Source organism: Naumovozyma castellii, chromosome 7 (genome assembly GCF_000237345.1).
Source record: "Naumovozyma castellii chromosome 7, complete genome".
Lineage (NCBI taxonomy): Eukaryota > Fungi > Ascomycota > Saccharomycetes > Saccharomycetales > Saccharomycetaceae > Naumovozyma > Naumovozyma castellii.
In genome coordinates, this window is record NC_016497.1 from 290,560 (window position 1) to 304,787 (window position 14,228).

General features: G+C 36.5%; 8 protein-coding genes across 8 annotated transcripts; 3 read left to right on the forward strand and 5 right to left on the reverse strand.

Annotated features, from left to right (window-relative positions):
• Positions 1-26: 26 nt before the first annotated feature.
• On the reverse strand, positions 27-1,706 carry GCR2 (Gcr2p; the record flags this gene model as incomplete). The annotated part of the gene is made up of 1 exon (XM_003677356.1): positions 27-1,706. One exon carries the CDS (start codon positions 1,704-1,706, stop codon positions 27-29), a length of 1,680 nt encoding a protein of 559 aa, XP_003677404.1.
• A 658-nt stretch (positions 1,707-2,364) lies between these two features.
• On the forward strand, positions 2,365-3,492 carry NCAS0G01650 (zinc-binding alcohol dehydrogenase family protein; the record flags this gene model as incomplete). The annotated part of the gene is made up of 1 exon (XM_003677357.1): positions 2,365-3,492. One exon carries the CDS (start codon positions 2,365-2,367, stop codon positions 3,490-3,492), a length of 1,128 nt encoding a protein of 375 aa, XP_003677405.1.
• Positions 3,493-4,269: 777 nt separating this feature from the next.
• WHI3 (mRNA-binding protein WHI3) lies at positions 4,270-6,027 on the reverse strand (the record flags this gene model as incomplete). Its single annotated transcript, XM_003677358.1, has 1 exon — positions 4,270-6,027. The coding sequence occupies one exon, from the start codon at positions 6,025-6,027 to the stop codon at positions 4,270-4,272; it is 1,758 nt and encodes a 585-aa protein (XP_003677406.1).
• A 121-nt stretch (positions 6,028-6,148) lies between these two features.
• NCAS0G01670 (uncharacterized protein) lies at positions 6,149-6,763 on the reverse strand (the record flags this gene model as incomplete). The annotated part of the gene is made up of 1 exon (XM_003677359.1): positions 6,149-6,763. One exon carries the CDS (start codon positions 6,761-6,763, stop codon positions 6,149-6,151), a length of 615 nt encoding a protein of 204 aa, XP_003677407.1.
• A 237-nt stretch (positions 6,764-7,000) lies between these two features.
• Positions 7,001-7,618, reverse strand: NCAS0G01680 (uncharacterized protein; the record flags this gene model as incomplete). Its single annotated transcript, XM_003677360.1, has 1 exon — positions 7,001-7,618. One exon carries the CDS (start codon positions 7,616-7,618, stop codon positions 7,001-7,003), a length of 618 nt encoding a protein of 205 aa, XP_003677408.1.
• Positions 7,619-7,811: 193 nt separating this feature from the next.
• On the reverse strand, positions 7,812-8,615 carry NCAS0G01690 (uncharacterized protein; the record flags this gene model as incomplete). Its single annotated transcript, XM_003677361.1, has 1 exon — positions 7,812-8,615. One exon carries the CDS (start codon positions 8,613-8,615, stop codon positions 7,812-7,814), a length of 804 nt encoding a protein of 267 aa, XP_003677409.1.
• A 2,328-nt stretch (positions 8,616-10,943) lies between these two features.
• Positions 10,944-11,996, forward strand: NCAS0G01700 (uncharacterized protein; the record flags this gene model as incomplete). Its single annotated transcript, XM_003677362.1, has 1 exon — positions 10,944-11,996. One exon carries the CDS (start codon positions 10,944-10,946, stop codon positions 11,994-11,996), a length of 1,053 nt encoding a protein of 350 aa, XP_003677410.1.
• Positions 11,997-12,617: 621 nt separating this feature from the next.
• Positions 12,618-14,207, forward strand: NCAS0G01710 (uncharacterized protein; the record flags this gene model as incomplete). The annotated part of the gene is made up of 1 exon (XM_003677363.1): positions 12,618-14,207. The coding sequence occupies one exon, from the start codon at positions 12,618-12,620 to the stop codon at positions 14,205-14,207; it is 1,590 nt and encodes a 529-aa protein (XP_003677411.1).
• Between the last annotated feature and the right edge of the window lie 21 nt (positions 14,208-14,228).

A 14,228-nucleotide genomic window follows, 5' to 3' on the forward strand; every position in this document is an offset into this window, starting at 1 on the left:
AACGCTAACGGTAAATATATAAGGGTCTATTTTCGTATATCTTTCAATAAACTTCTCACACATCCCATATCTTCAATCAACATCTTTCTTAACCATTGAGTTTCTTGTCTTTGTAATTCTAGTTCTCTCTCCAGTTGTGTAATACGTTGATCCTTTTCATTAATAACGTTCCCATATGTACCCTTCAACTGTCTAATCATTGTTTCCATGAGAAAATTTATATCATTATTGGAAGACGTCATAGAAGAGTTAACATTAATATTGGAAACAAGGTTCTCATTAGTGTTCATTCCTAAAGTATTGGTGGCACCATTACTGCTGCTGTTATTGTTGTTGTTGTTGTTCATGTTGTTATTATTATTAGTATTATTATTATTATTATTATTCAAGGACTGATTATTCACCACATCGGAACCATTTGCCGTTGGGTTTGTCTTTGATCTCTTATTAGAATTCGGTAGTTGTAATAATTCCTCTACAGCATCATCATCTAAGGTATTAACATCCAATGAACCCAAAGATCGTCTCTTCCATGAGGTAGACGTTGTTGTGGGTAACGTTGTTGTAGAGTTAAACACAGGATATATGTCACTATCCATCAAGCCGAATTCAAATGCTGAGGCCCCGGGACTTGTTGGTTGTGTATAATAACCATTCAACGACCGTGAATTTATATCCTGTGATATATTCTCTAATCTTTTTTGTAATTGTTGTGGTAATGAAGAATTATCAATGGTAAGATTTCCTGCTGTTGCTGCAGCGGCGGCGGCATTGGCTGCAGCTGCTTGTTGCTTCTTTTTCGTTAATCTCTTAGTGACTTTTGTAGTTTTCCTCTTACCTCTTGCCACTGGTGCTCTCTTTGGTTTATTTGGCGGTGTTCCATTTTTCTCAATGGATGTGCTTCTAGTATTCAAGGGATCATTAGGAGATGAGTTTGATGAGACGGTGTTTTTATTAATACGATTTTGGTTTAAATTTGGATTTGGATTCATTACCGTCCCCGTCTGTGGTTGGTACACGGCAAATATACTCATTGAAACCAACTGCCATAAATTATCATCACTTAATTCAGAGTCAGGTTTAATTTGCCACATGCCCTCGTTAACGCGAATGAAATATTTACTATAGGGGCTCACCTCGTAACTTAATTCTAATTCCTTCATTATCTGTTGAAACCTTTGATATAACTCGATGGCGGATTTCGGAGACGTTGATTTATCATCTATGGATCCCGTTGCTAATACTGCAGTATAGACTTTTGATAAAGTGATAAAAATTTGTGAATATTGAGATGGAGATTGAATTGTCTTCATGGCAGACGGGCTCCCTTCATTTTCCTTCGATGTTGCGAGGGCAGCTTTTTCATCCTGTGGCTTTGATGGGTCTGATTCATTCAATGGTGTGGGAGCATTATTATTGTTGTTGTTGTTGTTGTTATTATTGATGGTGGTGCTACTGGATACAGACGGTGTTGCGGTTGTTGTTTGCGGAGAATTATTCACGCTTTGCAAAGTATTTGTGTTTATGATGGCACCATTGGCTAATAGGTTGAATCCTCTAATGATGAATATATCTAGTTTTGTTTGATGATGCATTAATGCTGGCGATTGAGATTCAATCTTGTTATTGTTATTTTCCGTCGTTGTAGTGGCTATGTCGAGGGGTAATGACGATTCATTAAAAGTGTTGAAGTCTATAGCGTCCATTCCATCAATATGAGCAGCGGTTGTTTGCACGTGTCGGGGTTGAAGGCAGTGACAGAACTGAAGAGATGGGCATACACGTAAATAAAAGCTCTGTAGTTCTGGCTTTCACGTTAATTTTACGATCGTTAGGAATTTTCTGGGAAACGCCGGGTAATACCTACTCGCCAAGAACTAACAAAGATTATTTTACAACGTGATAATTGTGGATGATAATATTAAGTGTTTGCAATACATACGGATTTAATTTCCTGTTGTTTATGGCAAACACGCAGACATATTCATGTAAATCTCGTCAAAGTAAAGACACTACTCAATGGCTCGAAACTACTCCGCCGGCCCGGCTCGGAACGGCCCGGAACTCCTTCCGTCCATTATTTCATATCTATTTTTTGCTAACGTAATCTCAATGTGAAGATGGAAAATTAATATCCCAGTTTTTTTTCAACATCATCATCGGAGATCCACAATTATTACTGTAGAAAGTGAAAAATTTTGATTTCCCCCTACGTCAACATATATCCTTACACCTCCAAATTAAACTGTATATAAAGGCACCCCTCAAGGGTCCACTATTACTTCAATTTCCTCTTACTCTCTTCCTATTCCCCCATGTATAACAAATAACCAATCCAAACAACCTTAATATCTACCCTAAAAAATGTCTCTACCAACAACCATGCAAGCTGTCGTCATCGAAGGTGACAAACCAGTCCTAAAATCAGGAATCCCCCTTCCAGAACTAGAAGATGGATTCGTTCTAATTAAACCAAGAGCAGTAGCAGGGAACCCCACCGATTGGAAACATATCGAATGGAAAGTAGGTCCTCAAGGCTCTATCCTTGGTTGTGATGCCGCTGGTGAAATCGTTAAATTGGGTCCAAACGTCGACACCAACGAATTCCATATCGGTGATAAAGTATACGGTGTCATCCATGGGGCTTCCATTAGATTCCCCACTAACGGAGCCTTTGCTGAATACGTAGCTTTAGATTCAAAGATCGCTTATCATGCTGATAAGAACATGCAAAATTCTACCACGGAGACTAGACCAGAAGGTAAGGCTACTACGTTTGAAGATGTAGCTAGTTTCCCCATCTCTTTGACTACTGCTGCCATTGCTTTGACTCATGATTTCGGTTTGCAATTGCAATGGGAACCAAAAACTCCTCCTCAAAATGATTATCCAATCTTATTCTGGGGTGGTGCCACCGCTGTGGGACAAATGTTCATTCAATTGGCAAAGAAATTCAATGGATACTCCAAGATTATCGCAGTCGCTTCAAAGAAACATGAAAAGAAATTGAAGGAATATGGTGCCGATGAAGTCTTCGATTATCATGATGCTGATGTCATTCAACAAATTAAATCCAAATATAATAATATTCAAAAATTGGTCGATTGTGTCTCCACTCCACCAACTCTAAACCAAACTTACAAGTGTGCCGCTGATAACTTACCTGCTACAGTCTTGCAATTGATTACTATGACTAAGGATGATATTAAGGAGGAAGATAGAAGAGATGATGTCGATGTCATTGGCACCATTATCTATATGGCTTATGGTAAACCAGTGCCATTCGGTCCGGTCACTTTCCCAGCTTCTGAATCATACAGAAAGGCTGCCATTGATGCTGTGAAGTTCATTAATCCAAAGATCCTAAATGGTGAAATTCATCATATCCCAATTAAGATTTACAAGAATGGGTTGAAGGACGTGCCTCAATTGACTGATGATATTAGACATAACAGAAACTCTGGTGAAAAATTAGTCGCTGCCATGCAATAGATTTGAACTTTATATTCCTATTATATATTTATGTGAGCATTAGTCTCTTTTTTTTTATAAAGAACATGAACATTTTTGACATTATCAATTATATCTACATGAGTGACACTCTTACTTGAAAGGTTCCTCAAAGACAACCTGATTACAACATTTTTGACATTTTAATTCAAGGTTTATGTGTGTACCTACAGATAAAGCAAAGTAAAATATTTTTTTGTTTAGTTTTTAGCTGAATAAGTTGGTTGGGTGAAAAACTTGAAAAAATATACATAAATAAATATTAAAATCAGAAAATAAATAGAATAATTTGTTTGACAATTTCTTGACTTTCCTCTCTTGTACTTGTTTGGAACATTCCAATATAGAAATATCAAAAGGTGTGGGTGCTTATAAACAAAAAGAAGATATTTTTTACAATTGAACCTTAGAAAATCTTTTAGTACCTATAAAATAGTTCATACCCATCTTACGGCGTACAAAACAAAAGAACCATTGCGAAATTATTTAGACCCCACAATAGATTGACGATTCTGAGTAATACTATGCTACTTTGGGTCTGAGGCGGGCTTCTCTTCCTGTCTTAAACCAACGCCACATCACTTGAACTTGAAGCGCTAACCAAATAATTTGAAAATAGTAATATAAAATGGATTATTAGAATAAATGTGTGAAATATATAAATTAGCTATGAGGAAAGAAAAAAAATATGAAAGTGAAGTGATATAATATAAGTGTTGAAGCGAAAATGAAAATAAATAAAAAAATATGAACTATTTTTCACCTTCCATAACCAGTAAAACTATTATTTGGATTATTGTTAACCATATTGGACGAAAGGGAAGTAGGGATATTATTATGCGTTGAAGCTGCATTTGGATTTCTTCTATTGTTAGGACCTCTAACACCCAATGGATTCTTTGAAAAACTCAATCTAATACCACCTTTGGTACTTGTAGTAGCCCTTGGTAATTGAGCACCATACAATTCAGCAAGTGCCATGGTAGCATAAGAAATATCTTCAAATTCCACAAAGCACATTGGGCCATGAGCAGCAGATGAACTTGGCATTATACTTGCATTTGTGTTTGAACTAGAAGGATTTAACTTTGAATTCTTAATTCTAAAAGACAATCTTTTAAATCCTGGTTGGTTTGAAAATAATAATCTTAATTCTTGTTCTGTACAATCTGCCGGTAGATTTCCTACATATAGAGTATTACAAGGTGGATTTTGATCAGCAGGATTTGCAGGAGGTGGAATACGAGCTAGTAAGGAGATATCTATGGGATTCATCATATTGGAAGCTAGCTTATTGTCCTTCCCATGCAGCATTTGTCCTGAAGCCAAAGCATTCTGATCCATTGTATCGTTAGTACCATTCTGCCCAAATGTTTGACCTGGATTTAATAACTGTGGTTGATTCACTGATTCAGGAAGAGATGTATTCATATTCACAGGATTAAATGATTGCATCTGTTGCTGTTGCTGTTGTTGTTGTGACCCTGTAGGAATTTGTCTATTTACATTGTTATGGGTAATATCAAAAAAGGTTGTGCTTTGACTTCTAGAAGAACTGGGTGCTCCCCATTCCACGGTTGGAGTTGATGGTTTTGAAATAGGAGCGAATCCACTATTACTGGAAGGAATATCATTCGTAGCATTCCATATGTTTTCGTTGATGTCCTTTGGCTCTAAAGAAAGGAACGACCTATTTATAGTATTTGATTGTAGAGGCTGCTGTTGTTGAGATGAAGCCGACTGCGGTATTGTGAACTGATTATAATCACTTGAAAATGGATCGTTAAATGAAAACCTGGAACCTGCACCTCCAGCTGATTGTAAAACACTTGGCCTCTTTTGTGTATGTTGAGGGGACGCTGATGGCTTTTGAGAAGTTGGATTTCCCTTAGAAATTGATATCTGTTGGTTTGTTAAAGTATCTATCACTTCAACGCTACACGAAGATGGAAATTTGGAACCAAATAAACTAGTTTTTGAGTTTAATATAGATGCATACTGTATTGCTAGTGGCAAAGAATCCAATTTAGCTATTATTAGATTACCATTGACAGTTTGTTGACGGGTGTTTTCTGCTTCATTAATTGTATCAGGTTTTAAAGGAGAGGAATTCTTAGAAGATGAAACCTTTGAATTTATAAACTGAATTTCTTTGATTCCTGATGCTAATGCAAAGATTGCATATGCCTCTCTTTGCGTTATATCTTGTGGAAGATCGAACAGTTTTATTATGTATCCTGGCTTTCTATTTGTTGTTGAATCAGTTAGGTTGATATCAGTTGTCGACATATTTCTAAACAACGGAGAAGCAACTGTATTGGGAAAAGTATGTGGGTCCTGCGATGAAAGGATAGCATTGAAGTTAATATTAGTGTCACTGTTGCTGCGTATCGATGTTGACGAATTGAGGTTCAAAGTTGCTTGATGACTTGGCGACAAATTGTTGACCGAGCCAAACGATAGGTTCTCTGTGCTTGCGCTAAAGGGCTTCTGAAACAGGTAATTTGAGTTCTGCATCTTTCAATGGATCGTTGGTTAATGATTACGATGGGCGCTGTTATCTATTATTCTTTTTTGTTGTCTAGCACTATATGGTAATAAATGAAAGAAAAGGTTGACTTCTTACTTCCATACTTGTTTATTCCCTTTCCGAAAATTTCGTGGTATCAGAAGGCGCCGACGTGTCGTGATTTTGGCAGCAAATAGGAATTGACGGCCACCATTGTTGATCTTGAAGACCATCAGAAGCAGAACCTTCTGTATCGTCGCAAAGAGTTTCATCATCGCATAGTTCATAAAGTTGATTAGCGCATTGTTTGAATTTCCATGTGTATTCGTTTTCTAGATCCAAGATACCAAGTTTCTGTGGAACCTCGTCGTAAGGCAAGATATCATTTTCTGGATACTCTCTTCTGTTCCTATTAATGCTAGTCTCTTCGTCCAACATAATGGCCCTATGAGTCAAAGTGCCTAGGGAATATCTTCTATTTTCCAAAAGAGTATCACCAATTTTAGTTCGAAATTGTATCGCACCTAAACAAACACTCCTCCTTCTTGCTTCAGACCCATTCTCGCTAGTATTAAATATGGAATCCAGGGCTACTGCAATTGTAGATTTTGTTTGGGTACCTATTTCCACGGTCTCGATCCTTGGTGGTACAGTTTTTGGTGCATCTTTAAATCTAAACTCTTTCTTCTGTGTGGATGGATGTCTTACGCGTCTTCTTGTATTAGGTTTAGTTTCTTGTTTCATATTTGTACGTTTGTGTCCTTTCAATCCTGTCTTGAGGGTGGAGAATGGCTTCAGAATGTTTTTGCCACTGGTTATTGTTTCTTATAGGCTCAGTTCCCATTCTAATTATAATTCTGTAGATCCATCGGGACAAACTCCGACGACGGCAATAAAGAAACCAGACATGTCATTTAAAGTTATAAAAATAGATAAATAGAAATAAATATGGGGAATAATATATGGAAACTATTTAATTGGTTAAATGTTTTGAATATGTTGTTCTTTCTCTCTAGAAACGTTCTGTTTTATCTCCTGTTTCTGTTCTCTAAGTTCTGATCTTGGAATTGAGGAATCATCAGTTACAGTCTGTGTTTCGGTCACGTAATGATGAGTGTTTGGACATGGGAAAGCATCAATATGGTGTGGGTGAGCATCAGGGAGACCAGCTCCTGGAATGGCAGATTCAATATTCTTGCCAAATTGAGGCATTGATGTATTTTGGGCATTTTCGGGGATTGTCTTCTCATTCATTCTGGATTCAACGGTCATATTTGGATTCACAACATGTTGACTCATGTGCATCTTCTCATGATGGGAAGAACCTTTCCCACATCCTGGAATTCCAACCTTATCCTTTTCCAAATGTAATAAATCAACACCAGAAACATCTTCAGGTAAAATCCCATGTCTGTGATGGACATGTTCTGGGTGTATGGTTAGCTCTTCCATTTCGTTAATCCCTTCATCATCAGGTTCAAATCCATCTGCATTCAAACCTGATTCAGCCTTAACAAGTTTGTTCAACCCATGGTAACGTGGATCATCTTCAATGGTTTGGTATTCATAATCATCCTGACCTTCTCCCATTATTTTCATATAATCATCAGGTCCATGGTAACCGAAGGGTTTTCCTTGATTTCCTCTAGCGTAGTCACCTGAATTTTGTCCATCGGGGCCTAATATCTTGGCATAATCAATGGCGTCATGGTGCCCAAATTCTTTTTCGTTGCTATTAGTATTAATAATTAATCATTAGTTAGTAAAAGTGAAAGAAAAACAAAACTTTTAACTAGAAACGCAAAACACTACTATCACTAACATCAGGAGAACTGGAAGTTCCTGGAGAAGATTTTTCCAGATCCGGATTCAAATGCAAATGCCTTCCCAGAGCTCTATAATCCGGTCTATTTCTCCCAATTTTCAGTTCAATCTTTGCTAATTCGTCACCATGTTTCAAGATTAGTGCCAAATAAACGCAAACTAGAAGAATTCCCACTGATACCCAAATGAAAACAAAATTGTTGGTTCCCAACCTTGCATTTCTCTTTGCATTAGCAAAAACCTCCTTTCCCTTCACGAAACAACCGGTGTAAAGTGCGGCAGACAATAATATGAAAAAAAAGGCACAGCAGTGTAAAAATAATGGGGCCCAAGGAACAAATATTCTGTTAGATGGACGTGAAAGAGAAAATAATGAGAGTATTAACGTGGTTATAACGAATATGAAACCTAGGAATAGCATGCCCCAAGCAATTCGAGAAAGAAAAAAGTAGGTATCTCTATGCTTTACAAAGGAACTTGGGATATTAGGTGAAAAGCCAAAATTATCCAATGGGGAGAATGGGTATGCGGCTCTTGTCCTTGAACATGTCATGATGCCAATTTCAAACCAAGAGAGACCACATGAGCGATAATTATACCATTTTGTTATGTTAGAAGCCATGTTGAAACCCGCTGTGGTTGCTTGTAACCAGAAGAAATGTTGAAGGACCCCCGTAGTAGTTGCACCGGATAACATGAGGAAAATTAATAGTAATGTTGCAGTCAGTAGTAAAAATAAGTTTATGTACTCAACGAACCTTTTGTAATTCATTATTATAGTGTGTTATGTGTTTTGTAAACGGTTATATACAAGTAATGTTGTTGTATAAGAGTGAGAGATTCACACTTCCTGGAACTTGTATCTAGGGTTTATATAGTCTTGGGATCAGGGAAAGGGACCAATGGATGACTTTATATTACTGACGTTAAAAAACGCATTGTTCGGAGTGTCAGCCTCGCGTCACCGTAGTACACGATATTGCTCCTTGGTTCACTACGTAATGGGAACATCTTAAATCTATTTAAAGAATAGTTAGGCAAGATGGGTGTATTTCTTCAATTATTCCTTTACCGCTAATGATAGTGATGTATTTCTAACTTGGAGTCTGGGTCAAGGTATTGTTACATTTTCAAAAATGTTGGGAAGAAATGTGAAGATCACATAGGGCAAATCAAAATAAGGATGAATGTATTTTTTTTATACGCTTTAAATAAAAACCGAAGGTTTATTTTCTGAGGAAAATGCTCAATGGGTTCATTTTTAAATGAAATTATAATTCTTTGTCAATAAGGGAAATACTTCTTTAAACCCAGTACAAAGATTAGTGATTCTGAGGGAAAAAACAAAAATCAACAACAGACAATATTATCAATGAATTGATACATAAAAAGAATATATGCTATAACGACTTTTCCAAATTTTCATCTGTTATTTCGAATTCATTTCCCTTTTTCTTTCTTTAACTCTAGGCTAGAGATTTCTCGCTATTATTACCATGTTGCAATCCTCCTGTGGCAATAACATGATCAAAATTATGATATCAAAACCGTTAAAAAGATAAATTATTGGTGTTTATTTAGGTCTAAGTGCGGAAAAAATGAGGGACCTCGAAGCAAATAAAAAGGAAGGGCAGGATATGCCCGATGTCTTGCTATTAAAATTTCTCTGCCACCGCAAGATATCTAACATCTCCTGCCCTTCCTTTTCATTTGCTTCGATGTCCCTCATTCTTTCGGTACTTAGACCTCCTCTTCCAATTGGCGGGTTGTGGAACCTTTCTTCGATTACAAATGAAATATCATCAACCATATAATTATCCAATGCACTCAATACATTATATTCAAACTTACTTCCAGTTTTATTTATGCCCTCTTTCATCTCTTCAATGAAATACTCGCTTACAGCAAAAGTTGGTGGGATATATGCCAACACTAAATTTTCATGTGCATATACTTTACAGACATGTGCCATTACTGTTGGTTCCCTTTCCATTATGGCAAGTTCATAATTGTGACATTCTTTAATTACTACCTTTGGTACTAACTCTCTCTTCTGAACAATGATAAAATATCTATCGTCTTGGTAAGTCTGAATAAAAAAGGACTCTGGAGAAAAATTGTTTTCTTCTTCGAGGATTGCATCTTTGGCTAAACCAATTGTTATTACCTTATTTTGCTACTTAGGGTCATGAGTGGTTAAAATTTCTTGAGTATCTGAACTATTATCACTGGAAGAATATAGTGGGTTTGGAACTGTGTCAACAATGTTTCTTTCCCTTATCACTGTGGTTGGACCGTTATTATCAATCTCCTAATTTTTATATTAACCCTAGGAAACTTCTGAATGAACGTTTAAATTGACCTCTTTATTTAAAATTTCCAGTTTAGATGGCTCAACTTCACAGATGACCTATTCTTTAACGTGGATACTAAGTATGGTATATAATACATATGTTTAAAGTTCCCATTTTACATTTTGTGTTTTTCTGTCATTAATGTCGCCACAATGACCAACATGAAGATATTTCCATTTCCCGAGAAATTGCGCACAGCCGCATTCCGCTGAAAATTCGGAATTGACGTCTACTTTTATTTGAGGATGATATCCTTTCTATATGCTTAACATAACGAGTTTATACAGCATTTTAACAACTGACATTGTAAAGGTCTTAGGATATTAATTAGTGAGCCCAAATACAGCAGTCATTTTGATGGAGTCAGGAAAGAGATCAAACTGCTTTAACACTCAAGTAAGCAACGTTAGAATCAAAAACAGGCTTTTCTGAAGAAACAGTTTTCTTGCTATTTATCTAGGAGTGAAAAACAACATATATAATTAATAGAAAGACAGCCGTTTTAAGAATGGTCAGTGTGTAATTCTCTCTTTCAGACGCTATGTTAAACTATTTTCTAGGAAGGTGTCTACGTAATCTATGATACGTTTGTTCTCCCTTAATTGGAAAAAATGGATGTCCCTGATATCGAAAAATAGTATGAAAGCATTTTTCAGAAAAGGTAAAGTGTGAGGTACCTTTTCACTCCAACAGAAACGTAAAAGGTTGTTTTATGGTACTTGAAGAGTGAGCTCAATAAAATAGCTATGAATTTGCAGTGTGATAATGGCTTAAAATTGGTAAGACACCTCGACGATGATCTTACTCTCGTTCAAAGGACTATACAACAAGTGAAATATTCTCTTCTTCATGTTGTGTCATTTGGCTTCAATAATAAACTAGAGAATGCCTATAGGGCAGGGTTTTGGAAACTAGCTGAGCGGATGGATTTCTACATTACTTTCCAGGGTGTTCAGCAGAACCTTTGGAGGTATATATTAAGACACTTTATAGTTAAAGAGGAAGCCCTCTCTAATGTATCCCCAGAGGAGATGCAATGGGATGAAAATTTGTTTAAATCTAATGTCCCTGTTCTTTCTCTTTATGGTCCCGTTTATATAAACAGGACCATGTATCTTTCTTGTCCTGTTGCTCTAGGATTGGAAACTGGAGGACCACGTGAAAACAGTCATTTAAGCAGCTATTACAGGTCAGCAAAGGAGTACAATGGAAATCCGGTCCATAAGTTCATTTATCCAAAATACTACAACTACACGAATACTGGACTTCCTAATATAACAAAATGTATACCACCATCCCCGTATTCTGCTATCCCGTTTCCAGTGGTATTTTTTGAGTGTCGCGAATATCATGCAATCATATACAGAGACCTATTAGTAGTATACAGACAAAGAGCAATACGTCGCGGGCTTGAACCCACCGTTCTGAATGTTGTGAGGATATTTCGTGAGCCACCATACGAAATTTTGGTTCAGTTCCTAGAAAATGGGGAGATGCAGTATGTTCCAGTTTATCACGACGAAGATGTTACACCTGCCGAAATTGAATGCTACCACCAGGTGTTCTTGTGGAAGTTGAGGAATATGACGAGGAGCAAGTTGGATTTCGAGACATTTGAGGAATTTATGGATTGCTGCAATTTTGTTAGTGATAGAGATGTCTCCTCAAACAACGAGGATCAATTCTCGGGGGGATTGGGTAACGTTTGGCAGGCCCAAACCTCATTTTTTGTGATTATTTTTCTTCTTCTTTATTTTAACGTTATATCATTAGAGGATAATATTCTATTGTTTTCCTGAATAAACCTAATGATCTTATTGCATTCTAAAGAAGATTGAAAGATAAAGTGCCTGAAAAAGCCTACTAAATAAAAAGGATGGGACAGGACAAAACAGAATAAGATAGCAAAATCAGGCACCCACTATTGGAGATGTTATGTATAATCAATTGTGACCAGTATTGTATGTAATAAGAACAATCAAACCACTCTATAACAATCCCACACATAACGCTAATAACATTCTTTCAGAGGACAGAGGTAAAGTGTTAGTTTCCTCATTAATTGTTTAAAATTGAATGTGTACTACAAAGTCCAGGTGCATCTGGTATTTCATTTGGCCAGTAAATTTAATCCATAGTTCGTGATTAAAGAGCCTCAGATTTAAACCTTAAAGAAAGATTTTCTTATAATGGTAAATGCTGGCAGTTTCTGATGCATTCTGTTACTCAGTTAGGAACACAAGTTTTATTTACTATATGTTTATGTTGTAGAAGTATTAAGATTTGTTTGCAATGTTTTTTCTCTCGTAGCCCTGAGTTAAAAGCAACCTTGAAAAATACAGATTTGAGGAAAGATTTAAGAAAGATAGAACAAAGGTCAGAAAAATTCACAGACAGAGGAAGCCACAATTGAGTCAAGAATGCACAAAACAAGACCTATCAACAAGAAGAAGCAAAAAAATCATGCCAAGCATGCCCCTAAACAGTTAATTACCCAAGAAGACTATTACATTCAGGGGACCGAATTTGAAGAGCAGGCTGAGAGATGGCAATTATCCGATTTAAAGAAAACTTTAAGGTTTTATAACAAGGCCATGGAATGTTATGATGTAGGTCTTAGCGCAAATGTGATGGGTAGTAATTCTAGAGATTCATTCAATATTTATTATAATGAAATGAGATTATTTTTGAAGATATTCACTGAATTTAGCAATAATAATGGTTACATCAATATCTTCAAATTTATTAATTTTAAAGACACTGAAGAGGATAGAGTTTTACAGGATGGATTACGAAATATTGTCATGCCTATTGATATTATTGTCAAGATGTTTGAAACTGGATTGGAAAGAGTCACTTCAGAGCAAGATCCATCCAGTTCATGGGATTATAAATATAATTTATTAATTGGGTACCTAACGTTTTTAGAATCTACTGATGATGTACTGAATGGTGTGCAATTGATTGAATTTATTGATAAATTTGTAAAATTATCGCAAACATTAATCGTGGAATTAGAACTCCAATTAAATGATGAACCATCATTATCCTCCATCCCTTCTCACTCTTCTGACGTGGAACAACCAGCCCCTTCTAATGATGGATCCGGTGTAGTAATGAATCCCGATAATGATAGGACAGAAACCATGGAAATGACTGAACAGATTAGTGCCGAGACGGTACAAGAAGTTATTATCAACTCCTTCAAATTTATTCAATTAATCTTAGAATCATTAATTGAAAACAAGAAATCAGGATTAATTAATGCTGTCCAGTTAAATTTCATATCTGATAAGATGAATAAATTTGGGTCTTACCTTGATGAGACAATTTTTAATCATCCATCTCAAGGGGATAACTCATCGACTGCCAATGAGATAGATCTAATAAAATATCAAATTAAATGTTTAACCTGTTTGCAAAATGAAGACCTGATTGAATTGAAAAAATTAATCAACATGAATGGTTCTGATTCTGAGAAAAATACACAATTAGATCTGGTTAAGATCGATATTTTACAGTTTACCATTACGAACATTGACGAGTCCACTTCTGCGGATATTAAGTGGAATGTATGCACGTGGTTGAACACTTTCTTGAACAATGCTAAGGCACAGTTATCCAATAGACGTAGTTCTCTGCTTAGATCGAACTCTGATGAACTGAGTAAGATCGTATTCCAGCTCTGTGACATCCTCGTTAACGCTTCGGACAACGAGCTAATAAGATTCCATCTCAAAGAGGGAGGAAACGGCACCTCTACGGCCAACCAAAAGACCCTAGACATTCTCATGAAGAACGCCAAGATCCTACTAAAGAACGCCCTCAAGATTGCCGAGCAGCCCTGCGGGTTACAGGAGAGTATAATCGACAAGATCAAACGAAACTACGTGTACCACCAGGCGCAATGCCGTCTGGAGCTGTTGGAGACAGGGTCCGTCTCATCACGGAGGGACGAATTGGAATTGGATTCCCTGAGAGAACATCCGTTCTATAGCACGCATTTTTGATCTTGATTTTGTTTTTGATTT